General features: G+C 34.7%; 3 protein-coding genes across 5 annotated transcripts; 2 read left to right on the forward strand and 1 right to left on the reverse strand.

Annotated features, from left to right (window-relative positions):
• The first annotated feature begins 9,443 nt into the window (after nucleotides 1–9,443).
• LOC116141157 (lysine-specific demethylase JMJ30) lies at nucleotides 9,444–13,231 on the forward strand. 3 transcript variants are annotated; one of them, XR_004129744.1, is made up of 7 exons: nucleotides 9,444–9,979; nucleotides 10,525–10,734; nucleotides 10,863–10,997; nucleotides 11,096–11,239; nucleotides 12,044–12,136; nucleotides 12,455–12,536; nucleotides 12,824–12,964. XR_004129744.1 is itself a non-coding variant. In XM_031426685.1 (6 exons), exons 1-6 carry the CDS (start codon nucleotides 9,527–9,529, stop codon nucleotides 13,013–13,015), a joined length of 1,227 nt encoding a protein of 408 aa, XP_031282545.1. In that variant the 5' UTR covers nucleotides 9,444–9,526; the 3' UTR covers nucleotides 13,016–13,231. The 3 variants fall into 3 exon arrangements, 1 of the variants encoding a protein (XP_031282545.1); XR_004129745.1 differs by lacking the exons at nucleotides 12,455–12,536; nucleotides 12,824–12,964 and adding an exon at nucleotides 11,605–11,736; XM_031426685.1 differs by lacking the exon at nucleotides 12,455–12,536 and having other exon boundaries at nucleotides 12,824–13,231.
• A 5,252-nt stretch (nucleotides 13,232–18,483) lies between these two features.
• On the reverse strand, nucleotides 18,484–20,078 carry LOC116141153 (UDP-glycosyltransferase 92A1-like). The gene has a single exon (XM_031426682.1). It carries the CDS (start codon nucleotides 20,044–20,046, stop codon nucleotides 18,577–18,579), a length of 1,470 nt encoding a protein of 489 aa, XP_031282542.1. The 5' UTR covers nucleotides 20,047–20,078; the 3' UTR covers nucleotides 18,484–18,576.
• Nucleotides 20,079–23,321: 3,243 nt separating this feature from the next.
• LOC116141155 (UDP-glycosyltransferase 92A1-like) lies at nucleotides 23,322–24,925 on the forward strand. Its single transcript, XM_031426684.1, has one exon. The coding sequence runs from the start codon at nucleotides 23,567–23,569 to the stop codon at nucleotides 24,293–24,295; it is 729 nt and encodes a 242-aa protein (XP_031282544.1). The 5' UTR covers nucleotides 23,322–23,566; the 3' UTR covers nucleotides 24,296–24,925.
• Nucleotides 24,926–27,493: the final 2,568 nt, after the last annotated feature.

Below are 27,493 nucleotides of genomic sequence, written 5' to 3' on the forward strand. Positions count from 1 at the left end.
GGTTCAATTTACTTGAATCTTTACTATTTCTTGAATAGCACATTATTTTTAGTTATTGAAATTAGAAATTGTGTAACTTATGACTTTGGGAAAGTGTTAGAAAGGAATTGTATGTTAAATTGTTACTTTAATATGATATTGTTGATAGTAGAGAATGGTAGAATTATGTCATTACATATCAATATGCCATAATAAATTCTCAAGTTTGTGTATTTGAATTTAGAAAGATTATCCAACTAATGGCTTGGCCAAATGAGTATATTGTTGTTTCTTTTTTTGAGATTAATTATAAACAATATGTAATAAGTGATTTTATTGCATAAAGAATATAAAAGCTTTCCCAAATATAGATATCAAAAGAAACATCAAAGAAATAGATTGGCCAAAAGTTTAGTTAAGAATGTTAGAAAGAAAATTATGTTGTGTCATATGTTAGATTGAATTTACAATGATTAATATGACAATATAGATTAATGTATAGAATGTAGCCAAAAGAAAATAAGAAAGAAGGGCATGTATAATAATTGAAGTTGATGGTAATGTAATACAATGCAAATTTATGGCATTAAGATTTGTATTTAGAAAGTTGTACAAGATATGTTTGTTACATTAGAAAAATATTAGAGAGTTATTTAATAACATGGTTATGTGACATATAAGTTTGAGAAAAACTAGTAGTACAATTGGGCAAGTTAATAGACTTAATACCTAAGTTGTGGCATAGATTTTTATAGAAGAAATTGGATTGCCCAAAATGTAGAATTCATTCCCTAGTTGAATTGTGCCGTTTTAATATCTCACTAATAGAATTATAGAAGAGTAGAATTTGTGAGAGCTAATGTACTTGTGTAGGTGTACATTTTATATAGCATGATAGAATTGAAGAATTACAGAATTATGTACAAAATTATAGAATCGTGTACGTACACATGATGCATAAAATTCAAAAATAAAGAATAAAATATAAAATGTTTAATTTAGGCGTGTTAGTAGAATAGAACTTTGGGCTTTCCAGAAAAGTATAGAAATAAAAGGCTTAGAATTAATAGAATACATGCCAGAGTCAGACATATATTTTGGGATTATGTATAGACAACATATAAATGCATGACATAGCATAACATATATTTCAGAAATTTTAAAAATATTGGAAAATGTCTAGCTAGTTATGTTGCAGATTTACAGAACATGTTTTCAGAGGGTTGTTGCGATGGGGAACATGTGAGTATTCGCTGCGTTAGCTAGTGGCGACAGAGATCCAGGAGTTTTCCCACATGCACGCCGCCGTCAGTGAGCGGCCTCAGAATAGAAAACAGAATTGTATAGTTCGCTAGAAGTGCATGTGGATGAGGACTGTACCCATAAAGAATTTTAGAATACGCTCACACGGCCAGGGTTCCAAATCCATGCCTCAGCCTAGTCCGATCGGCAAACCATAATAGAAAACAGAAAGAGTTTTAGAAAGAAAGAAAAATAGAAGAAGAAACAGAAAACAGAAAAAGTTTTAGAAAGAAAGAAAAATAGAAGAAGAAACAGAAAACATAAAGAATTTCAGAAAGAAAGAAAAATAGAATAATAAATAGAAAACAGAAAGAATTTTAGAAAGAAAAGAATTTTCAGAAAGAATAAAAACATGATCATTTGCATATGCATCGGACATTTCATGTGCCTTGCATCTTATGCATTTATGCATAGATTAAACAATTTATTTATTATTGCGTGTCTGACTAGCCAAGAAAAAAAAAAAATAGAAGCCCATGAGAATAGAGAAGAAAAAGAAAATAGAAGCCCATGAGAATAGAGAATAAAAGAAAATAGAAACTCATGAGAATAGAGAAGAAAAGAAAATAGAAGCCTACGAGAATAGAAAATAAATTATAGATATACAAGAAAAGAACATAAATTAGATACATGCTAGAAAAGAATATAAATTAGAAACATGACAAATAGCAAGAAAACTTAGTGATTTGTTGAGTAAAGAAAGAGTCAGAAAGTTATAATCTAGCAGAGAAGAGAAATAAAATGATAAAGAATAGCACAACCCTAGAAGGATTTAGAAAGATTTGAGAAAAATGGAAAACTGCTAAGTAGTATGCCTGAGAATAAACAGAGAAAGCAAGCAGAAATTTAGAAGCAGTACCGCGGAAATGGGGACAATAGAGTAAGAGAATAATTAGATTTGGTTTACTTACTGAGCATTTATAGCTCACCCCGTTGCTTTCCTTATTTTTGCAGGTATTAAATTGTAGTGGTCAGAAGACGTCAAGTTGGTGAGAGAATTGCACACACTGTCTCAGTGAAGAATTTAATGTGGATTTATATATGTGAGAAATAATCTTTGTGTAATAGTATGTTATAACTGGATTAAAGATGAAAATTTTAGACGAACACCCTTTTTAAACTAGCAAATTCTCTGGATTCTCTCTATAAGATACTCAGTGAAAACTTGCCTAGTGAGACATTACATTTTTGTAAACTAGCAAATTCTCTGGATTCTCTTTATAGGATACTCAATGAATACTTAACTAGTGAGACATTACACCAAATTAAGCATATAATATATCAAATTAAAGCTATGTCTGTCTAGTTTCTAAAGATTCAAACCTCTCATCAATTAAAGTTTTATTAAGCAAGTTATAGTCAATTTACTACAAATTATTCAGTGAAAACCTAAATGTGTATGATGATAAAATGAATGGTTTACTAAAGCTACATGGTTTAGCATCAAACATCAGTTGATATTTGTTAAATAAATGAAATTAGTTATATTCAACAACAAATTCTTTTCATGATATATGTAATATAAAAGACATCATTAAAAAGAGATAGAACAATTACAATTAAAACTACATATCAATATTTGTTTTCCTTTAAGGATAATAATAATGGTTCGGCAAGCTATGGTTCGGCAACAAACATTAGATGATATTTGTGACACAAATAAAATTTTTTAATTCAGCAACAACCTATTTTCGATAATGTAGTAACAAAAAAAAATCAACAAAAAGAGATAGAACAAATACAATTAAAACTACATATCAATATTTTTTCTTTGTCATCACTAAAATTCAATTGTTTTAGTGTGTGATGAAATATGAATGGTTGGCCGTAGTCTATAGTTATCCAAATCTTCTATATAATATATCAAATTAAAGTCTATCTTTCTAGTTTCAATATCAAACGCTATCAATTGGATTTTTATTGAGTAAGTATGCCAATTTATACTAATTGTCTGTTAGTGGAAATTGAGAAAAGGGGAAACGAAATGTGTGATGATAAAAGGAATGGTTCGAAAGTGGGGTTAATTTATCCAAATTAAGTGTATATATATCAAATTAAATCCTATCTATCTAGTTTCTAAAATTCAAACCTCTCATAATTGGAGTTTTATTGAGCAAGTTATGTCAACTTACTACTGACTATTTAGGGAAAACCGAAAGTTGTGAATAAAAGGAATGTTCGGCATGGGGCTACATTATCCCAATTATGCGTGTAAATGCCAAAAAGACCTGTATATCTAGTTTCTAAATATTTAAACATCTCATCTGTAACATCTCTTTAGTACTATTCTTAGAATACGTACCATGTAAAATATGATATGTATATAATATGAAAGATAGTGGGCTCAAATTTTTCTTTACTCATCAAAAAAATACTTCTTTACAAATACAAAATACCATGTATTAAAAACTTTCTAATTACTACAAAAATCGTAGCGGTAGACAGTAGTGCCAATACTTGGTCCTCGACGTCCACGACCGCTGCTCCTAATTCCTGCAAAACAGAGAAGAACAACGGGGTGAGCACAACAATGTCAGTAAGTAAATCCTCTACTAATATCCCCGCAACTCATTCTTTGGTTCTTTCCTTACTCGACTGTCTGCTATTTCTATTTCTCACTGTTTTTCTCTTTCTAATACTGTTCTCCTTTAACTCAGTTCTGCTCTTTATCTTTCTTTCTCTCTGTTCTTTTTCTCTATTCTACTCACCATGAAGGGCAATCATGGTTCTCTCTTATTCTCATCAACTTACCATGAAGGAAAATCAGGGTTCTTCTCATTCTCGTTATACTCTCACTAACCATGGAAGAACTCATGGTACATACATTATGAGGTGTACATGCAACTAATGTAAAAGAACTGCATGTTTTTTTTCTACTCTTTATTCTTACAACTAAACTTTCGCATTCTTCTCATATTCTCTCTCTTTCTATCTCATTCTTTCTCAAGCTTCTCATTCTTTAATTTCTTGCTGTAACTCATTCTCATTTCTGTTCTTTTCATAACTCTTTTCGTTAACTCTCTCTCTAGAGTCAGGCCTCACTAACGGATACACGGTCGGGACTCGCTCCCGTTCTAGTGACTCTTCTCATTCTAGCCGATCGGACTGGTTATGCATGGATTCGGACACTTGGCCAGTGAGTGTATAATCTCTCTTCGGGTACTCGGGTATAGCCCTCATCCGCATGCACTCTCACGGGCTACACCACTTCTCTATCTGATACTCATGCGCTCTCTCAATGCGGCGTACAGCGGGACTCTACCCATTACTCAGGGTTCCCCATCACATAACCTAGTCTATGCTTATCTCTCTTTACTCTTTCTCATGTTTGCTCATCTCTTTCTCAAGCTAGTACCATATCAAGCTACTACTCATAATGTAGCTTAACTCTTAGCTTTTTCATCTCTGTTTATCTATTTCTTTTCCTTCTCATTCTTACTCATTGGAATGTCACGACCTCATCTGACGGAGGCACGGCTGGGGCTACCACTCTACGTGCTTCTGCTCAATTCGCTACCGATGGATTTAGTTATGCATGGATTCGGAACCTTTGGCCTATGAGTGTACAATCTCTCTCTCTCTGAATGTCACGGCCCCATCTAACCGGAGGCACGGCTGGAACCTCGTGTTCCACTGCGTGACTTACTCGTCACTCACAGGTTCCCCATCGCAAACTCACTCTATCTCCTCTTCAACTCTTGTGCACAAGATCTCTACCCTTTCTCTAGCTACTCATCACTAGCTATCATATAATGTGCTTAACTCTTAGAGTAATTCTACTCTTCTCAACTTTCTCTTTGCTATCAGAGTATTCTCATTCTCTTTCTTAAGAGGTTGCTATTCTCAACATTCTCTACTCTTCTTACTCAAGCTATTGCTTATAATATAGTTATACTCAAAATTTTCACTCTTAAGCTAGTACTCATAAGGTGTATACTCAACATTCTAATTCTCTCTCAAGTACTTTTAATGCACAACTAATGCATATGGATGGTTCATACTCATTAATGCACTTTTGAAATGCCAAATGCAAGATTTCCTCAAAACTGTCATTCTGCACAGGTCACACTAAAAAGACCATAACTTTCATTATACACCTCTGATTACTACGGTTCGGTCTCGTTTCAAAGCTTAGAACAGGGCTATAACTTATATGTTTTGGCTCAGCCCAGTTCAATCCGTAACATGCCCAAAATCACTTAGAAGTTAGCAGTGACAGGGCAGATTTCACTTAGGCATTTCATCAAACAACTTATGTGCATATAAAACTCTTCTCTAATACAATCTCCTTCTCTTTTTAAACCATCAGAATTGGAAGTAATTCCCTTCTATGGGCATAAACCCATCATAGAAAAAACACTCCCAAATACATACTCAATCTCCTCAACTTCATCTCAAACTATTACTCAAAACACTCTCCATAAAGGAAATATCAAAAAAATAACATAAATATCTCTCAACTCAATTTCTCAACAAATAAAAAACAACATCTCTACTCAATTCTCAATAAGCATCATATATACATGCATAAATAAATCTCTACTTAAGAATTTCTTAACTTTAGCTTGAGTTGGATTTACTTACTCATACTTGAGTAGTCTCCACTAAAGCTCTCTACTCTTGTTGGATCATAACTTTCTCTTATTCCTAAGCATAAACTTAGTAAGAACTTAACCCTTACATGCATAAAATTCACTTAAAGTAGGGATTCTTCCTCTTCTTGCTTAGGATCACTTCTTGTCAAATTCCAACTCAAAGCTCTCAAAAATCCCTTAGAAAATTGAGGGAGAAATTGAGAGAAAATGGGAGAGGAGGCGGTGGAAATGGGTAAAATGAAGGGTTTAGAGAACTCAACCCTTATTAACTCATATAATATCCACTTTCCCATTTTGCCCTTACTCTTTCTTGAAAATTCCATCTTATCCTTTGATTCTTTACAAATACACCCCATCTAAACACAATCTCTATAAATTTCCTTTCATTTACTCCACTCCTACTAATTAGGGGTGATGGTCATTGTGTCCCAAAAGAGAATTCTCAGAAAACTCAAGAATCTTTTTGCCGTCCCGTCGCCGCGGCGAAAAACTTCTGTCGCCCTGGCGAAATAGTCCAGAACCAACACCACCTACACAAAATCACGTCGCCGCGGCGAAGCTTCTCCTTCGCCCCGGCGAAGACTGAAATTCCAAAATTTGCTAAGTCTTGATCAATTCCAGGGTACACACTCAACCAAACCCAAAACCTAAACTCAACCAAAGAACATGAATCATATATAAACTCATTTAGGGGCAATTCAGGATTCCTTTAGGCCATACCATAAACAGTGGCTACGTATTTCAAGTGGGGTATTACATCATCCATTAGAGTTTTATTGAGTAAGTTATGGTCAATGTACTACTGACTGTTCAATGGAAACCAAAATGTGTGTGATGATAACAGAAAAGATTCGGAAGTGGGGCTAAAGTTATCCAAATTAAGCATATAATATATAAAATTAAAGCCCTATCTATCTAGTTTTCAAATATTTAAACCGTTAATCAATTGGATTTCTATTGTCTAAGTTATGCCTAATTTACTACTGAATGTTCAATAGAAATAGAGAAACAGGAGAAACCGAAATGTGTGTGATGATAAAAGAAATAGTTCGGTAGTGGGGTTAAAGTTATATAAATTAAGCATATAATATATCAAATCAAATCCCTATTTATCTAGTTGCTAAAGATTCAAACCTATCGTCAATTAGATTTTTATTGCGCAAGTTATGATCAATTTATTACTGACTGTTCAGTAGAAGCCAAAATGTGTGTGATGGTGAAAGGAATGGTTTGGCAGTGGGGGCTACAATTATCCAAATTAAGCGTATAATATATCAAATTAAAGCCTTGTCTATCTAGTTTCTAACGATTCAATCCTCTTATCAATTGGATTTTTATTGAGCAAGTTATGATCAATTTACTATTGATTGTTCAGTGGAAACCGAAATGCGTGTGATGATAAAATGAATAGTTTACTTAACCCAATTTTATGGGATTATCGTATTAGGACTAATAAGAAATATTTCAAATAACACCTATTAATTGGAAAATGGAATCAGCCAAAATTAATTCATTTAACATATATACTCGCACATCAACATGACATAAACAATAAATCATTCATATAACAAATTAAAATACACGAATGTTTTTACAGAAAACATATTTAACACAACTGAACTGTTTCTACTAATATAGATATGACACATACTCACGGTTCCACTGACAATAAGATCATCCTCGATTTGATTTTAGTTAAGTACATGAATATTTCCTTGAAAACAAACATAACAAAATTTAATCGATCTTCATGTTAAGATTTTTCAAGGAACAATTATTCATTTTATAACAACTGTTACCTGAAAACGAAATCAACAAAAGTTAATTAATCTTCATAATAAAATTGTTAAGGAATACACTCACCGTGCAACAAGACTAACACAATTAATCATTCTAATAGATTGATCTAACAAAAACAATCATTCAATCAAATAATATCCGTTAAAATAGTTAGGAGATATACTTACAATTTCGTATTGCAATAGTTCAAAGATATGCTTACAGTTCAGAAGAACGAATCAAAATAACAACTCATTTGACAATGTTAATCGGATATCCTGCCTTTATTCCATGTCAATTTATGAATCTTTGACTTGTAAACAACAACAACAACAAAGACATAAATAAATAAAAAAAATTATCGATTAATAAAATCATGAAGAACAGAAGTATTATTGACACAAACTAACATGACCTATAAACAATTAACAAAAGACCAGACGTATTGTTGACACCAACTAACATATTGCAATAATACACAACTGGACATACACCCCTTTTATAACCCCTTATTTAGACATTTTGAATGCCAACACAATTAAATACGAATTGAATACGAAGAAATGTTTGCAATGTTAATACAAGACACCTATATAATTATTAATAAACATATATCCTTTTACTACCAATGCAATGCACCTATGTAATCCAATCTTTATGTCTATTTATTTAGACTTTGAAATATCAATGCAGCAATTAATATTGTCTATATTATCACCAATAAAATTCAACCACATGACAATCACAAATCCAAGGTGTTCTTATGGTTAGACCTTTAGAATGTCAATACAATGCACTTATATAATTAGTGTTATTATTAATTATTAATACAACAATGCAATGCAACTATGTAATTGTAATCCAATCGTTATGTCTATTTATTTAGACTTTGGAATATCAATGTAGCAATTAATATTGTCTACATCATCACCAATAAAATTCAACCACATGACAATCACAAAGATAAGGTGTCATTATGGTTAGACCTTTAGAATGCTAATGTAATACACCTATATAATTAAATTGTTCAAATTTTTTTAATTAATTAATAATTATAGATGAAGTAATAAATACTAATCCAATGATTCAAGATAAAAGCAATTTGATTGGCTTATCAATCCAATGTGTCAAAATGGAACAATTCTAGAGCTTTTAAAATATGCCATATAACGAACAACCCACATGGGTATTCATGGCGAACAATTAGCATGAGTATTCATAAATCTTACAGCTAAAAATATCTCATTAAATCACACATCTAACGTGGCAAGAGAGCAATTCTAGAGCTCCAAAATAAAACAATTTTAAAGCTAAAAAAAAAAAAAAGTGTCATATGTGTCACTCAAATAGATATGGCTTTACTTTTGAATTTAGAATACCAATTTAGCAATTAATATCTCTCTACAATATCACCAATAAAATTCAACCATATAGCAACATATTCTATGTGTCAAAATAGAATAATTCTATGAGTTCTAAAATGTGTTTATTCAACTTTATATATGTGTGTTTGTAATATAATGAGACATCACACGTTAAACATTTAAGAAGATTCTAGAAAAGGAAAAAATTGAAGGCTAAGATTGTAAATGAAAATATCTTGTGCCAATCAACCTCAACATATCATCCCGTCGTCATCTATGAAAAGTATCCTATCAAATATCTCACCTCCCATCATCATTCAATTTCTAACTACTAACTTTTTTTTTTTTTTTTTTTTCTTAATTCCTCCGGTCATTGCCCAAACTACCCCTGCCCCTTGTTCCTATATAAATAAATATCTCCCCTTCTCAATATCTCACGCTTCAATCTCTCAGTCTCACACTCTCACTCTCGCTTTTCCTTCACAAAACGCACCGTTTCACTTACCCATGGAGACTTTCTTTTCCACGCCGATTCTCGACCAGGAGTCGTCGGCCCTTCTGAAGACCATTTCGGAGCACGGCGGCTACGCCTATGTCAGCATGGTGGCGCAGGCCGTGGCCGGAGACACACGCGCTGCGGAGGCGGCGCGTGAGATGGCGTGGGAGCAGCTGCACTCCGGGCCGTGGCACTCCGTGCTGCCGGTGTGGCGGGACGCGTACTCGATGGCGTGCCTGCACGTGGCCACGCATCATTGCCGGAGCGGGGAGTTCAAGGAGGCGCTTAGGGTTTTGGATATGGGAGTGATCATGGGAGGGCCGCTTCTGAGGAAGGATTTGGACTCTGCTATCGAAAAGGTGTCGTTTAGAGCTAGAGGAGAAGGTGAAAATGATGAGCGCTCTGGAGCGTCGTCGGAGAGTAGACGGAGATTAGTCTCCGAGGAGGAGTTTGATAAAGCTGAGGTGAGGTTCGTTTTTCAAATTTATTTCTTCAACAGTAACGTACAGCCGTACTGGCCGGTAACGGTGGTGGTAACAATGCACACTTTTATCATTTTAATAATTTTTTATTTGCATGTAATATATATATTATAATTACTAAAACAAACAAATATATATATATATATATATATATATACACACATATATCGGGTTTGGTAACGTTACTGGTCCTGTTACGCCAGTAACATAACAAATGATATTTCTTTTATGAATTAAGGCGAAGTTGCGGCAATGTTGCTGGACGGGTATTGCAATATTATCCTTGTTATATTACAATTCAGCACTAAATTTAGATTTTTTTTCTCGAATATGTAGTTGCAATCATACCTTTTTTGGCTATTAAAATGGTTAATTTTAATTTTTTTTAATGGTAAAAAACTAAAAATCATGTTTTTCTATGTATCTGAAATTTAAAATTTGGCTTATTAGTGTTTACATGTTGCAGTTGAAAGATCTGAACCTGAAAACGTATTTGACTAGTGATGGTATTGCATTTAATCTTTCAGCTGCTTCGAATTTTGCCGAATAAGTCTCTATCTTGTAAGATTGTGGTGAAGAGGTCAGCTCTATCTCTGGAGGGATTTCTGCGTGAATACTTTCTCCCAGGTTCTCCAGTTATAATTACTGATTGTATGGCACATTGGCCGGCCAGGACGAAGTGGAATGATATTGATTACTTGGAAAAAGTCGCTGGTGACCGCACAGTTCCAGTTGAGGTAATTGATTTTTCTGTTATTTTTGTAAAATCTAAGTGTATTTTGCTTGAGTGCTGGGGTTATAAACTTTATATGCTAAAAGAGTTTTTATTACTACTGAAAACTGGTAAAGTTTAAATGCATTGCAGGTGGGGAAAAACTATTTATGCCCAGAGTGGAAGCAAGAGCTTATCCCATTTTCGCAGTTTCTTGAGAGGATTCAATCGACTGGCAAATCTTCCAATGTGCCTACATACCTTGCTCAGCATCCATTATTTGATCAGGTATGTGTCGCTCTGAGATTTTGTAATGATGTTGAACAGCCCATTGTTTTGAAATGCATTTAAACTTTTAACTTATTAATGATATACTTAAATGGCAGATTAATGAATTACGCAAAGACATTTGTGTTCCTGATTACTGTTTTGCTGCTGGAGGGGAGCTGAGGTCTCTTAATGCTTGGTTCGGTCCAGCGGGGACAGTAACACCCCTGCATCATGATCCACATCACAATATACTTGCTCAGGTATATTTGACTTCATATTATGCATAATCACAACATGGAGCTCCCTTCTGGATTTATTTTTGTCATCGACCTTGTGTCCTCCTGATATTCTCTTAAAGCCATATGTTCTTATAATGCATTTCCCTTGAAGTAACGTTAAGTACTACTAAAAGTTGCTCACATCTGGTTCAGTACTTCAATATGGTTCAATAGACATGTAACTAGTTTTCTATTGTCCCACAGAATGCAAAAAGGTCAGTTTAAACTGTATAGTATGGGATCCCCTAAAATAGTCTTTCAGGATTATGGCTCCTGTTGCTAACTTGTTTATCTCATCATTATCCTTCCTGGAACCCAAACTAAAATACAATCTTATTTACTTTCAGGAAATCAACCACTAATTTGATAAAACCTCTGAAGTTCTTAGGACTATGGTACTTGCCCTTCATCTGAACTTTCATGACCAGCCTAAATGTTTAACATATGATAATTAGTGAGGCAATTATCCAAATAACCAGGTGGGTCTCCAATTATTTTTTTTCTTGGGAAGTGGAGACTTGTACCGTATCCAAGTAACTCCCAATTTATAAAATTGTTGCATTGGGACTGTAAGTACTAGAGTGAGAGAATGTTTTCTAATAGTGAAAGAAGTTGGATGACAAATGCTTGCATATGCCTTTTTCTGTAACCTTAATGCTGTAGTTAGATTTTACCTTTTAATAATGCATTAGACAATATATAGATTGGTTCTGTAAGCCTTGTGATTATTTAATATAAATATATAAAAATAATGGGCTAAACAGTCCTCTGCCTCTTTATTTTCAGGTTGTTGGTAAAAAATATATAAGGCTTTACCCTGCTTCACTATCAGAGGAACTTTACCCATACACGGAAACCATGCTTTGGAATTCCAGCCAGGTATCCTGCTAACTTGAACCTGTCTCAAGACAAATGAATCAACTGCAGGATTCTTCGTACTTTTTTGGTGGTAGTTTTCATGCTATAGTTGCAAATCTAAACGTCAAATTTGAAGTATTTTATGCACATAGCCCTTTCCTCTGTTTGTTCGCACAAGTAATATGGAACAATTATATATGTTGGTACGGGTTTTCGTCAACCTGGCTGATATTAATTGTGAAAGGGTTGCCTTCTATTTTAGTTTTTGTTAGTATGAAATACTCGCAAACCGCAACTTATTATCATCCATTTGCTTTTAATTTTATATCTTATTCTCAGAGGTTTCGTTAGAAGCATTTCTAGGAGACATGATTTTGGGTGGAGGATTTTGATGACCTGTGGAAAGTTGCAGCAAATATTGGTACATTAGTTATTTTTTCCGGTTTGTTTCTTTTAGAACTTTTTGTTAATGGGCCATGTTTAATGCGTGCAAAGAAAACGGTAAATACTTCCCGAGAACAATACCATTTTCAGCATCCCTCATTTTATGTTTCTCATTTGTAGTAAAACAAATATGCCATTCCATCTTTTAGGCATTTCAAGTGTCCTCCATCCTACCTTTATGAAAACCTGTTTCTTAAAACAATGAATGCCATGCATCTTGCTGTCGCACTCTGACAAGTTAAATGTTGATATTCTTGTTTGAAGGTTGATCTAGACCACATAGATGAAACACAATTTCCAAAGGTGAACGGCCTAGAGTTTTTTGACTGCATTCTAAACGAGGGCGAAATGATATACATCCCGCCAAAATGGTGGCACTATGTGCGCTCTCTTTCCATAAGTTTGTCCGTTAGTTTTTGGTGGGGAAGCAACGCTGGAAGTTCAACCTCGTCCTGACACGGTATTTTGTTTCTATGTATTCTACTTCGTCATAGATACAGAGTCAGGCTCAACGTCATCTGATATATTTGTTGTTACAGTAATAGTGTTATGTATAGAGACGTTTTGTTGTTAGTTGATATATATAATCAGCTGCAGAATGTTTTCAGAATAGAACTCTTTAACAGGATTGAATTTTGACATTTTCCAGTAATTTATGAACATTTATAACAATTTAATGATTTTATTGTTTGTTGTTTTTAGCTCCAATTGAGTATGAAGATTGGGGATTCTGCAGTGAGTTGAGATTAGGTAATATGATTAAAAGACTTAAAATTAAAGAGTATGAGGGCTGTTATATTAATTATTTTTGTACATCGAGTTTGTACTTGAATATAAAGCCGAATTCATTTGATATAACCGATTGTGTTGGTCGGTAGGTAGGTATTACATTGATTATAGGATAATAAAATATTTATATTATTTTTGTATAATTAATATGGTATTGATGTATTAACAACCACTCATTTACACTCAAAGTTGAGATCCAATTTTATAAAAATATTATTAATAAATTAAATTTTACAAATGTGAAAAGTTAATAGATTTCATAGGGGTATTTCTCAACCCTGAGATTTAATCAATTAACAAAATTCCATTAAGATTTTAGAAATCTATATTTACTATATTACCCTTTTACCATTTATTTTAAAACAAAATGGTAAGAGAATTTGTGTTATTCCTGTAACTACATAGGTAATTTTGTTGTTTGATTATATCTTAGGGCGATGATTAATTGATTATTACAAACCCAAATTTATATATTAAATTAAGATTTGAAATATCCTTTTTGAGAATCGGAATTGTGGATTATTTATTCATTTTTATAAGTTTGAGAAGCCCAAGAAAAGTCTACTTTGGAATGGTGGGTCTTGGAGATCTAGAAATACTTTATGTATAAAGATTCTCATAATATATGACAACTATCACGTGGTGTTATTAAAAGACAAAAAAAATCGGTTCAATCATACGTCTGACGTCTCCTTCATGCACATGAGTGAAGGTTAATCACAAGTTCATCCTTGTAGTTTTCATCAACTACAGTCGAGTATAGGTTTCTCAAAAATAGATCCCAATTTGATTTTTTTTTTTTCCAATTTTATATACATAAATGAATTAATCATATGGAAATAGAGACTAGACAAAATAAGCTTTGAAGCATGTGAAGTTAAATGAAAAATGGGTGAAAAGAAGATTATTCGGCAGTTTTGATATTTAATCAAATAACAAATTTCTTTTTGAGATTCTAGAATTAACATAAAACCTCTTATCATCAGTGAGCCGTTATTTCATCATTAGAAGTTATAATATGATGGATTCATAAACATTTACTTAATTGCTGCTCTATCATTTATTTTAACACCAAAAAGTTAACAGCATGGATGATTTATGTTACTTTTATAACCATAAGGATATCTTTGTTAATTAAGTATACCTCAAGGGTATTATTGTTGGGGTTATAAAAACCCACCCCTGGTGGCCGAGTGATGTGATAAGAACTTTTTTGGTGTATTGCTCAAGACGTACTAAGTTCGATTCCCCTCCCGATCGTTAACTTTAGGGTCCCGAATGACTAGTTGCAGTGTATGCAAGTTGACCCGGACACCTCCAGTTACAAAAAAGAAGGGGGGTGGGGGGGATTATTGTTACTAGACCTGGCAAAATAGATGGACGGACCAGGTGCGAGTCGGGTCTAAAATGGGTATGGGTCTCACAGGTACGGGCCCAATATTTTGGACCTGCACCCTACCCTATGCAGGTATGGGTGGACCTGCGGGTGCCCGTATTGTTCACTCTAGTTTTAGATTTTTACAGTTACACCCCCAAATATTTTCTCCCAAGTTTTCTCACCAACCAAAACCAAACATAAACCCAAAACCAAACAGGTGCCAATCACAAACCAAAACCATATACACACACACATTATTTTCTCCCAAGTTTTCTCACCAACCAAACAGACAACTAGCACCTAACAAAGAAAAAGATAAAAAACTTGTATCAAGCTATAAGTATATTGATTTTCGACAAACTAGTATCAAGCTAAGGTTGAAGATAAATCGACTTAACCGGTATCAAAGCAAAGGTCAAATTGCACACAAAAGCTTCAAGATATGGTAAGAATTTACATATCCAAAGTCATTAGGAAAACTAGCCTTCACACCCTCAGTGGTTTAGGATTTCATCTAGATCGCACTTTCCTTACCCTATACTCCATTGATTCATACACTATTTTTTCTAAGGAATTACTTTAGATACTCTGATACTCTTATGCCAGTATGATATTGGTATTTCCTTCCCTGTTGAATAGACCTTAAATTACCTCTCTGACCTTCCGCAACCTTGGACAGACCAAAAAGATGGTGCTCTTCATGGTTTTTATTCCCTATCGTGGTGGTTTTCTTCCTTCAAGATTTACTCCAACCTTCAATGTTGCTAGATTGTAGCCGAGGAGAAGCTGAAGATGCCGGAGAATCAACTCCAAGAATTGGAGCTGTTGAAGAGTGAAGAGTAAAGACGAAGGAGATGAGATCAAATCGGCGACGGTGATACACATACCTTGATGTGCCGTCAGTGGAGACTAAAAACGTGGCTGATGGGAAGTAGAGATAGGAGAAGCGGCAACGGTGGAGTTAGGGATTTCGATGATGAAGAGTTTGAGAGAAGACTGATGAGAGAGTGAGTTTGAGAGAAGGCTCTCATGAGTTAGGTTAGGGATTTTGCGATTTGGGGCAAAATGAAAAGGGGAAATTTGTTTTTTTTAACACAAACGGGTACCCACTTGACCCATTGGCAAAACTGGTCGGGCTGGGTACGGGTCAAAAAAACGAGTCCAATATTAAAGATCCACACCCTATATTTTTTATCGGGGTTTAGGGTCGACCCACGGGTCTAGACCCGTTTTGCCAGGTCTAATTGTTACTAACTCTTATCATTATTTGTTAGGAAAAGGGGAAAAGAGATAAGAAGATAAAAGAATAATAATGGTATTTTAGAGTATGCACTATAGACCACAGGAGATCAAGGACAACAAACCTTTCTTTTTCTCTTTGTTTTTTGCCTGAAAAAAGGAGAAAAGGAAACCCCTATTTCAAGTACTTTGAAAAAGGTTTTGATCATCTTTAAAAATTTAGAAAATGTAAAACTTTTTTTTAGTGCAATCCCACCTTCCTTTACAAAAGAATATGCAACCACGCCCTACCCTTTGTCAAAAGAAAATGAAAGGCTATCTAGTTTTATACGCAAAAGAAATAAGAAGATAAAAGAATAATAATGGTATTTTAGAGTATGTACTGTAGATCATAGGAGATCAAGGACCACAAACCTTTCGTTTTCTCTTTGTCTTTTGCCTGAAAAAGGAAGAAAAGGAAACCCCTATTTCAAGTACTTTGAAAAAGGTTTTGATCATCTTTCAAACTTTAAAAAATGTAAAACTTCACTTTTAGTGCACATCCCACCTTCCTTTACAAAAGAATATGCAACCACGCCCTACCCTTTGTCAAAAGAAAATGAAAGGACATCTAGTTTTATACGCCAAAAATTTTTTAGTGGGTCACGTGTATATGTCACATGGATAGGAGTGTAGACGAGCCGAACTGAGTAGAGTTTTCAGCTTAATGAGCTTGGCTTGTGTGCTACAGGATCGAGCTCGAGTGCAAATCAAGAAAAAGGGGCTCGAACTCGAGCCGGCTCGTGAGCTCCTAAAACAGAAAATGAAGAACTGTTAGCATTGACCCAATTCATCAATGTGTTAGTAATTAAACGTTCAAGAAAACCAAAATGGATTCAAAGCTCACTGAGATGCATATTAAAATTCTTCCCAGCTCATGAAATATTTTTAACAAAAACGGTTTACTCACCAAATTCTTCCTTCAATTTCTGACCGGCGACAGCAAGAACACGTGATTAGGGGCGTCACTTTCATGGTGGACCGAATATTTGAGGGTTGAAGTGGATTTGGGGGTTTACAGTTTGTATCGATTTGGGGGTGAAGAAATCATTTCAATGTTTGTGGGATGGAGTCGTCGTTTCTCCGACTGATTTTTTGATCGGTGACGGCTTTAAGGCAGGATGAAATTGGCTGATTCATGGTGGAGGGGTTTAGGGTTTGTTTGGTTAGTGTTTGTGATTTGGGGGAAACTAATTTGGGGGAGAAAATGTCGTGTTTTACTATTTTCTAGTTAGGGGGTAAATGTTATTTTTTGAAGTTTTTTAAAAGCTCAGTTTTTATGTGCCCCACATGGTTTATAAAACTAACCCAAAGGTCCCTACGATGAGTTCGAGCCACACCGGGCTCGCAACCAGACGAGTCGAGCCTCCCCCTGTTCGAACTCGACTCACTCACCCCACCGAGTTCGAGTCGAGTCGAGCTCTTAACGAGCTTCAGACGAGTCTAGTTGAGTCGGCTCGTGAGCCGCTCAACTTGTCTGACAGCCCTACACATGGATATTATGTATGATAAAATGATGCGATAACTTAGAACATCAATTATAAACTTAAGGTTAATTTCATACGTCCCAGAAAAATACTTAAGTCAAAGCACTTGAACGATTATTCGAAACTATCAGATTCCTCTTGCTTATAAGAGTATTTGTTATTTTCTAAAATATTTTGTGATAATTTTTTTGAGAATTTTTTGTAATGTTAAACGATATTTAATACTTTCCAATTTTGACGTAAATATTACTAAATAACACAAACCTTATAAATTTATGAATACACGAGTAATGACATATTCTAAGATTCTCTTCCTAAAATAATCCAACATAAGCATGAATTTGAGGCTGCAACCAAAATTATTTATTAGGAAGGAGATTATCGAGATCCAACAAATTTATAATTTAGTTGGTGGATTGGATTACAAGAAGCATGAACATTTTGAAGCTTTTCTGGCCATTAAATTAATTTTAAGCCTCAAAAATTGAATTTTTGCATTATTAGAATTTATTGATTGTTTAGTCAAAATTGGAGTTCCGGAAATTAGTTTTTTTAACAACACTTTTCTAGAGATTCACTCTTTTTAATATGAAGAATGTGGGGTTTATATTGTTCAAGGTTAGAATTAATAAATATTAAACGTTTTCTTATAGAAGTACATACATATTCACTGTTATGAGATGGTCGAATAGTCCTAGTCCATTGTGACTCTTTTATAGGTTATTCAAAAGGTTTTAAATTTGATTCACTTCCCGTACTAATAAATGTAGTTACTAGAATTCTTAACCGGCCAATAATTTAAGGGTTTGAAAGATTAGTTAAGGTGCAACTAAGTTAGTTAGGACATTCTCGATCATTTAAAAAAAAAAAAAAAAAAAGTATACATATATTCACGAAATCTTATCCTAATCCATTGTTAAATCTCAAAGAACACTAACTGATAGGTGCAACCCTTTGCCATTAGAACCGAAAATTAATTGAAGCCAAGAAAATAAATAAGGAAACTCTGCACGGAGAGATCAGGAAAGAGAATACAAAAGATTCATGATCGTTAAAACGATAATTAAAAAAAAAAAAAAAAGACCTCAGGGTTGGATCTTCTTATTCTCATTAATGCATGCATCCAAGAATTGATCCATGGCTTTCATGGAAGAACCCATAAAATTCTCCTCATCTTTAAGAGCATTCTTAATTATCTCCTTCACTTCCAAAGCTTTCTTCCTAATTTCCTTTCCTTTCTCACTCTCATTCATCACCATCTCAATTTTCGCCACTATTTCCTCATGAAAAACCTCACAACTCCTCCCTCTTGCAACCTCCACACAAACTCCAATCTCCTTCTCCAGCAACTTCACATTATAAAATTGCTCCGCCACCAGTGGCCACCCAAGAATCGGCACGCCATAACTTAATGCTTCAACCAAAGAGTTCCACCCACAATGACTCAAAAATGCAGATAAAGATTTATGAGATAAAATCTCCACCTGGGGTGCCCATTTATGAACCAATAGTCCACGCCCCGAGTCTTTGATTCTCTTTTCAAATCCTTCAGGCAGCCATTCATTCGCCTTAAATTCTGAGTTTATGTCAAAGCCTAATGGTGGCCTAACAACCCAAATGAAAAATTTCCCACAAGCTTCTAAAGCCATTGCCATTTGAATCATATTTGATGGAGATATAGTGTTCTGTGATCCAAAGGACACATAGAGAACTGAACAAGAAGGTTTTTTGTCAAGCCATTTTTTACATTCCTCCGGGGAGATTCCGAAATCTCTTCTGCTTCGAGCTTGGCTTCCTGGAGCCAATAGAACAGGCCCAATAGGCCAAACCTGACGGCCTAATTTTCTACTAAAATACATCAATCCAAGCTTGTCAATCTCCTCTACTGTGTTGAACAAAATTCCATCAGCTTTACTCCAGGGAGAAATCAGCTCTTTCCTTCGAAACGCTGTCGTAGGGTCACTCGCATCCGCAACTCTTAAAACTTCTGACAACTGAGTGACATGAAAGGTAGAAGCTTCAGGAAAATCCGGGAGCATAAATTCATCAGAATCCGTGTTCCGGTGAGGTAGATTTAGCCACAAAGAGTAGTAACACGCAGAACCAAAGGCACTACAACTGATGAATATAGCATGAAATATTCCAAACTCTTGAGCTATCTCTTTACACCATCCTAAAAACATATCTGAGATGATGCAAACTGGTTTTTCTCCATTTCGTTCATGGATAAGATTGGAGACAAGTTTCCTGAAATGGGGTTTCAAAGACATAGAAGCTTGAAAGAGAGTGATGAAGTGATGATATGGAAGAGAATCCATGTTTTCAGCGTCAGGAGGGAGGCCGTGATCTGAGCTATTAAAGGGGAGTTCAAGGAGATGAATGGAGGAGTTTGGAGGGAGAGATGAGGTGAGTTTCTTGATATTCATAGGGGTGTTAACAAAAGTTATGGTGTATTTGTTTGTTTTCTCTATACGAAGGGCTAGTGCTAGTAAAGGAATGATATGGCCTTGACCCATGTAGGGAAACATTACTATGTTTTGTTTTGGTTCCGCCATTGTTGTTGTTGTTTCAAGGTTCAGAGAGTAAGAAGTGGTGAAGAAGGATGAAGAAGACAGGAATATTTGGCGTGCGGTAAATATAAATTAAGCTTTGGTAAGTTTTTTTCACCTTCTTTGTTTAAGTAAGGGAGAATAACCTTTTCCCACCCAAAGTTTGGAAAAATAATTTCTAACCCTTCAAGTTTCAAAATGACACTTTTCCACCTTTCATCAAAATCTGTTTTGTTTGTTTGTTAATATTTCACTGAAAAGACGAAAATACCTTTAAATATTTGACTTTATAATTTTTTTTTTTGAATTAGCCAAAAAGTAATATATTAAAAAATAAAAAAATAAAAAATAGTTAACCCCAACTAAAAAGTTAAGAGTAATGCTATGAAATTGTTTAAAATTAAATAACCTTAATATTTATTTATTTATAATATCATAAACATCTCATCACTATTATTTAATAATCTACTAATATAATGTTTTTTATTTTTACTAATTAACATAGAAAATCTTAATAGTTAATATTCATAATTAATTAAATAAACAAAGAAAAAAATGTATCTTTACACTTGAGTAAAGACTTTCACTTAACTAAATTTTAATTTATAATAAACTATTTAAGGGTATTTTTGTTTTTTAGTCAAATATTAACAAAAAACACTAATAGAACTTGACGAAGGGTGGGAAAGTGTCATTTTGAAACTTGATGGGTGGGAAACGGTTGTTTCGCCAAACCTTGGGTGGGAAAATGTCGTTCTCCCTTTTAGAAATTAGCAATGTCACCCCTTTCTCGATCAACTTTCCCTTCTGACTTGGGATGAAAAAATCCGCATTACAGATGGCCCCCATGTCATTTGGGCTGAGGATCAAGATCCAGAATTCAAGGATGAGGATAAGATTGTGTATTCAGCCTGACCTCATCATTAATATTCGAATCATACCCAAAGAACTTTTTAATACTGGTGACACCCAATGTTTTCAAAAGGTGTTACAATCTCATGAGACTAAGACATTGATTTCTTATGGAAACCTCTTAAAATTTATCAAGAACTCCCCCCTAGAACTGGAAAAGGTTTCACGATTCAAATAAACTTTCATTGGTTGATATGTATGTTCTAGCCCCTACTCTGTAAATATTTACTTTGTTTGAAGTCTGGAATTTTCTCATTCTAGAGATCCACATTTTAAATTTAAGATAATACTAGTTGAATTATAAAACATATTAAAAACCAAATCAAACTGAAAACAAGAAGAAGAAGATGGGAGGAAGGGGAGAGCAGTAAAACCAAACAAATCAAGCAAAGTGTTATTCAAATTTGGTAAACAAGTGAAGATGCGGTTGGGGTTTCGTGTGCTGCCATTTTGCTTTTCTGTGAGGTTCCTCTTTTGTCTTCTCACTAGAGAACCTTGTTAGTGGTTGTTGTTGGTGATGGCATTGTTTTTGGGTGGGCTGTGCGATTTGTTTTTGGTTTTGTCTTTTTTGTTGGTGGTTGGAAGGTGGGACATGCGGCTTTGTTGGTGAGTGATTTGGGATTATGTTTTTTTTGTGGGTTCTGTCATGGAAGGAGGAGGCAAGGCTTGGAGGCTACTGGACTTTTTGTTCTTGGAGTTTTTGCAGCAGATGGGTGCTTGGTGTGTGACTTCTCTGCTGGCTGGTTTGTTGGTGGTTCCCAGTTTTCGTTAAGCTGGTGTGTGGCTGTGAGAGTGTTTCGTGTGGTCTCTCAGAGGTGGTTTTGAGATGCTGGTGGTTGGCTGCATTTTTTAAACCCAATAAAAATGAACAGATGGCAAGCGGCTCCTTCAGTCCTGCTACGTGCCAGCTATTTTGTTTCTTAAACTGCCTCATCCCTCTTTCTCTTTATTTACTCTTCTTTTGTTGGGTCCCGCATTCTCTTTCTCTATATCTGTGTATTTTGTTTCGATTTTTTTTTTTTTGAAACTGTCTCATCCCTCTTTGTCTTTCTTTACTCTTCTTTTGTTGGGTCCCTCTCTCTCTCTCTCTCAAACTCAAAGCTCCATCATTATTAAATGAGTGATGTTATGGGTACTAACGGATGGGTACTAATTTGTATACTAATTAAAACATAGTACCCATACTATGCGTATAGTACATGTACTATGCTTTAGTTAGTACACAAATTAGTACCCATCCGTTAGTACTCAAAATATTATTCTTATTAAATCTTCTTCACGCAGCACAACACAGCTCTCACAACCAAACCAAACCCTCTTCTTTTCTTTTCTTTTCCCTTCTTTGTTTTTCTTCTTTTGTCAACATGGCCGAGTCAGAGTCCTTGATCAACACCGTCTTTTGGTTACCTTCTAAGTTTGAAGATATTTAGATATACTTATCATGGATAAGGAAAACTTTATTTTTTTTGCTGGGCTCGCGAGCCAGGTTCAAACTCGGCTTCCCCCTTCAATGAGCCGAGTCGAGCCAATAATTTCATAAGGTATAACAATACCTTATGAAAATATTTTGGGTATGTCAACAAAATTACTAGTGTTTCTTTAAGGGTTCATCTAACAACACTTGTAAAAAGTATTTTCTATTCAATATTTGTAAATTAATTCGGGGTTGGAATTTTATACTCATCCTTAATCCTCGGCCCTAATAAGTTGGGTGCCAATCCCTATTCCCTGTCAAATTTTAAATCTAATAGAGAAAGATATTAGTTAACATTGTTAATTTCTAAAACTAAGAGGATGACCTCAGTGCAGTTATATATATAGCCAACGCCACCCCTGGCTTTTGCATCTTCAACCTCCAATTGTAGCTCAATAATCCTGATCAATACAACAACAACAATGGCGGAACCAAAAGAAAACATAGTAATGTTTCCCTACATGGGTCAAGGCCATATCATTCCTTTCCTAGCATTAGCCCTTCGTATTGAAAATACAAACAAATACACCATAACTTTTGTTAACACCGCTTTAAATATCAAGAATCTCACGTCATCTCTCCCTCCAAACTCCTCCATTCATCTCCTTGAAATCCCTTTTAACAGCTCAGATCATGACCCCCCTCCTAATTCTGAAAACATGGATTCTGTTGTTGTTTTACACAAGAGCAATAGCAGAATGATAGCAAAAATAGGAAGAAAATAGACTGCTATTTGTCTACAATTTCATTGAATGAAAAGTGCAATTTATACAAGTAAATGCAACAGAAAAAACATGAAAAAAAGCCTAAACAAATGCTGCACGTTTACATGAAGAGCAGCTAACAAACTTAATGCCTAATTTCTTGCAACAGCTAGTTTGACAGTTTCAAAACTTGACTTATTCAACAGCAACTGAAACACTTATTTTCCAGCTGCCACCTCATCAATCTATTCAGCACTTCCAAGTCAGCAACACTTCAGCAGCATCTTGAGACACATATTCAACGGATTCTCTTCCATATCATCTTTTTCAAAATCTCTTTCGAGCTTCTTTTTCTTTGAAACCTCGTTTCACGAATCTTATCTCTAATCTTATCCATCAACAAAACGGACAAAAACCAGTTTGCATCATCTCAGACATGTTCTTAGGATGTTGTTATGAGATAGCTCAAGAGTTTGGGGTGTTTCATCTTATATTTTTCATTGGTGGTGGTTTTGGCTTTGCTTGTTACTACTCTTTCTGGCTAAATTTACTTCTCCGGAACACGGATTCTTATGAATTTGTGTTGCCTGATTTTCCTGAAGCTTCAACATTTCATGTTACTCAGATGGAAAAAGTTTTAAGAGTTGTGGATGGAAGCGAATCTACTACAGTGTCTCGAAGGGAAGAGCTGTTTTGTTACTGTAGTAAAGCTGATGGAATTTTGTTCAACACGGTGGAGGAGCTTGACAAGCTTGGACTTATGTATTTGCCTAGAAAATTTGGGCGACAGGTTTGGCCTATTGGGCCTGTTCTTTTGGCTCCAGGAAGCCAAGCTGGAAGCAGAAGAGATTTCAGAATCTCCCCGGAGGAAGGTAAAAATTGGCTTCACAAAAAGCCTTCTTGTTCCGTTCTCTATGTGTCATTTGGATCACAGAACACTGTATCTGCACCGAATATGATGCAATTGGCAATGGGATTAGAGGGTTGTGGCAAGAATTTCATTTGGGTGGTTAGGCCACCATTAGGCTTTGACATAAACTCTGAGTTTAGAGCAAATGAATGGCTGCCTGATGGATTTGAAGAGAGAATCGGAGACTCAGGACGTGGGCTACTGGTTCATAAATGGGTATTACTGCCAGTCCAAGTACTGAAATGTAATAAATAAAGAATTATTTATTTATTGTCCAGATGTAAATGTTGTTTTGTAATTGGATTCATTCTTTCTAGTATAATTGGTTTCTCCATAAAATCTGAAGAAGGGAGATGAGTGGAAGAGATATGATGATTGGTCAACATAGATCCCATAAAAAATTACTTCCCACACCGAATATCGTACCAAAATTAGACACTTGTCTTCTCAGCAGCATCATGATTGTGGTCATGATAGAATTCCTTATACTAATGCATGCCCATGATTGCGTAATCATCTGGAACTAATTATTTGAAAGCGAATGCTTCCAATCAACAAAAATCAACGGTCTGGAAAATGAGAGAGCCACCCACATCTAATCCGATGCTACCATAACACAGTATTCAAACTTTGAGTAGTTTTATTTTTTTAAAATCTATTACCAAAAGAAACAGACCTCATATATAGCCAGGCTATAGAATTATTATCATGCAATCTTCAATAGATTTTTCTTCTGTAGGTGGGGATGCACTACCAGACTACCTTTCATTCGTCACAACTATGTATGTATATACAAATCAGAAATAAAGAATTATTGAGAAACACATAACCTACATTGTTACGCCTTGAGAAAGCAGTGATGACGTAAGCCAAGTCAGCATACAAAAGTCAAAACCTGGGAAACTCGCAGCCGAGTCACATGACGCAGGAGCAGCCTGCTTCTATCAGTATAGTGGGTGCGCGCTAGACCAGCCAAGAGCTGAAGAGTTTCCACGTGTCCATTACATGCACCAAATCGCGCAAATCGCTCTGAAAGGTATACAATGGGACATAAAAGAAGATTTGTATGAATAATCTCACCAACTCACTGATTCAGCAATCATCATCTTAATCCATCCTACTATAAATTGAGAGTTCCTCTCTCAATTTCGGGATTAGCTAATCTCTCAAAGAAACAGCATATACTCGCTTTCTCTCTCTCTTGTAAAATCACTTGTAAAGTCAACTCACTGACTGCGACCTGTTCGTTATCGTTAATATAACATCAGTGGACGTATGACTTGTTTTCTTAAAGCATCCGAACCACTTTAAATACTGTCTTGTCACTCTTCTACTCTCATTTTTATCATTTGTGTGTGTCTTCCGGACTAGCTCAATATTTCACATAGACGTTTAGTTGGTGTCAAAATCTCGCATCAACATACATCTACAACATGATCCTGACATATTTCAGCATAAATTAAAAAAAAAATTGACATACATCAATCATCAACTCCAATAATTGAATTATATATCCAAAAATATAGTTACGTGGCAGACGAGTCTTTAATAATTCACAATTTCACTATACTTACTTTGAACAAGCAACTAAATAATTGAAGCGGTCCATCACACATAATGCCTTCCACTTGCCCCAATTCGTGATCCCATGTGCGCAGTTGCATTATTAGGTCCCACAACTAACTAAAAAAAAAATGGACCCATCAACCAAATCATAAGAATTGCGGGCCCATATTATATCACCAAAATAGACTCGATGATTGATAATTGTAGGCCGTGTTGTACACTCTACCCGAATTCGACATTCGACAAGCACAAGAAAGACAATGTGGACACTTGTTTTCAACTATTTCAATGGCTCCGATTAATTAATACCAAGAAAATATAAATTTTGACTTGGAAAATTAGTGCATGGTTAACCAAAACAGGACATCACCGGTCTGATCAATTCGTGCCACATGGGACCCGAAACGGGATGTTACGTGTTTCTTTTCTTATCCTACTTTATTTATCGGTACGAGTGCGTGACAGACACTGAGTACGTGGATACAAGTCAACACGTTTAATAATTAATGCAGGGATAATACTTAACAAAATTCCCCTTAAGATTTTAGAAATATATATTTACTATATTACCCTTTTACCATTTATTTTAAAACAAAATGGTAAGAGAATTTATGTTATTACTGTAACTACAAAGGTAATTCTGTTGTTTGATTATATCTTAGGGCGATGATTATTACAAACGCAAATTTATATATTAAATTAAGATTTGAAATATCCTTTTTGAGAATCGGAATGGTGGATTATTTATTCATTTTTATAAGTTTGAGAAGCCCAAGAAAAGTCTACTTTGGTGGGTCTTGGCGATCCATTTTCTGTAAGTTATTAAAAGACAAAAAAATCAGTTCAATCACATGTCTCCTTTATGCACATGAGTGAAGGTTAATTACAATTTCATCCTTCCAGTTTTAATCAACTGTGTCAAATGTAAGTTTTTCAAAAATAGATCCCAATTTATTTATTTATTTATTTATTTTTTTTTATACATAAATGAATTAATCATATGGAAATAGAGACAAGACAAAATAAGCTTTGAAGCATGTGAAGTTAAAATGAAAAATGGGTGAAAAGAAGATTATTTGACACTTTTGATATTTAATCAAATAACAAATTTCTTTACGAGATTTCAGAATTAACATAAAACCTCTTATCATCAATGAGCCGTTATTTCATCATTAGAAGTTATAATATGATGAATTCATAAATATTAACTTAATTGCTCCTCTATTGATTATTTTAACACCAAAAAGTTAAAAGCATGGATGATTTATGTTACTTTTATAACCATAAGGAGATTTTGTTAATTAAGTATACCTCGAGGGGAATATTGTTGGGGTTATAAAAAACCACCCCTGGGTGGCTGGGTGATGTGAGAAGAACTTTTTGGTGCATTACTTAAGACGTCTTGAGTTTAATTTCCCTCTCGATCGTTAACTTTAGGACCTCAAGTGACTAGCTGCAATATATGCAAGCTGGCCCGAACCCTCACAGTTACCAAAAAGAAGTGGAGGGATTATTGTTACTAACCTTTATCATTATTTGTTAGGAAAAGGGGAAAAGAAATAAGAAGATAAAAGGATAATAATCCCTCTATGTATTATAGATCATAGGAGATCAAGGACAACAAACCTTTCATTTTCTCTTAGTTTTTTTGCCTGAAACAAGGAGAAAAGGAAACCTCTATTTCAAGTACTTTGAAAAAGGTTTTGATCATCTTTCAAACTTTAGAAAATGTAAAACTTTATTTTTAGTACACATCCCACCTTCCTTTACAAAAGAATATGAAACCACGCCCTACCCTTTGTCAAAAGAAAATGAAAGACTATCTAGTTTTATACGCAAAAAAGTTTTTAGTGCGTCACGTGTATATGTCACATGGATAGGGGTGTA

The sequence above is a fragment of the Pistacia vera genome, unplaced genomic scaffold (assembly GCF_008641045.1).
Source record: "Pistacia vera cultivar Batoury unplaced genomic scaffold, PisVer_v2 Contig393, whole genome shotgun sequence".
NCBI lineage: Eukaryota > Viridiplantae > Streptophyta > Magnoliopsida > Sapindales > Anacardiaceae > Pistacia > Pistacia vera.

What these genes read in the sequence shown, in the direction of transcription:
- LOC116141157 (XM_031426685.1), top strand. Translation starts at nt 9,527, where the DNA reads ATGGAGACTTTCTTTTCCACGCCGATTCTCGACCAGGAGTCGTCGGCC. An exon ending in AGGAGTTTGATAAAGCTGAG is followed by an intron (nt 9,980 to 10,524) that starts GTGAGGTTCGTT and finishes TTAATCTTTCAG; the next exon opens with CTGCTTCGAATTTTGCCGAA. An exon ending in TGCTTTGGAATTCCAGCCAG is followed by an intron (nt 12,137 to 12,823) that starts GTATCCTGCTAA and finishes TCTTGTTTGAAG; the next exon opens with GTTGATCTAGACCACATAGA.
- LOC116141153 (XM_031426682.1), bottom strand. Translation starts at nt 20,046, where the DNA reads ATGGCGGAACCAAAACAAAACATAGTAATGTTTCCCTACATGGGTCAA.
- LOC116141155 (XM_031426684.1), top strand. Translation starts at nt 23,567, where the DNA reads ATGTTCTTAGGATGTTGTTATGAGATAGCTCAAGAGTTTGGGGTGTTT.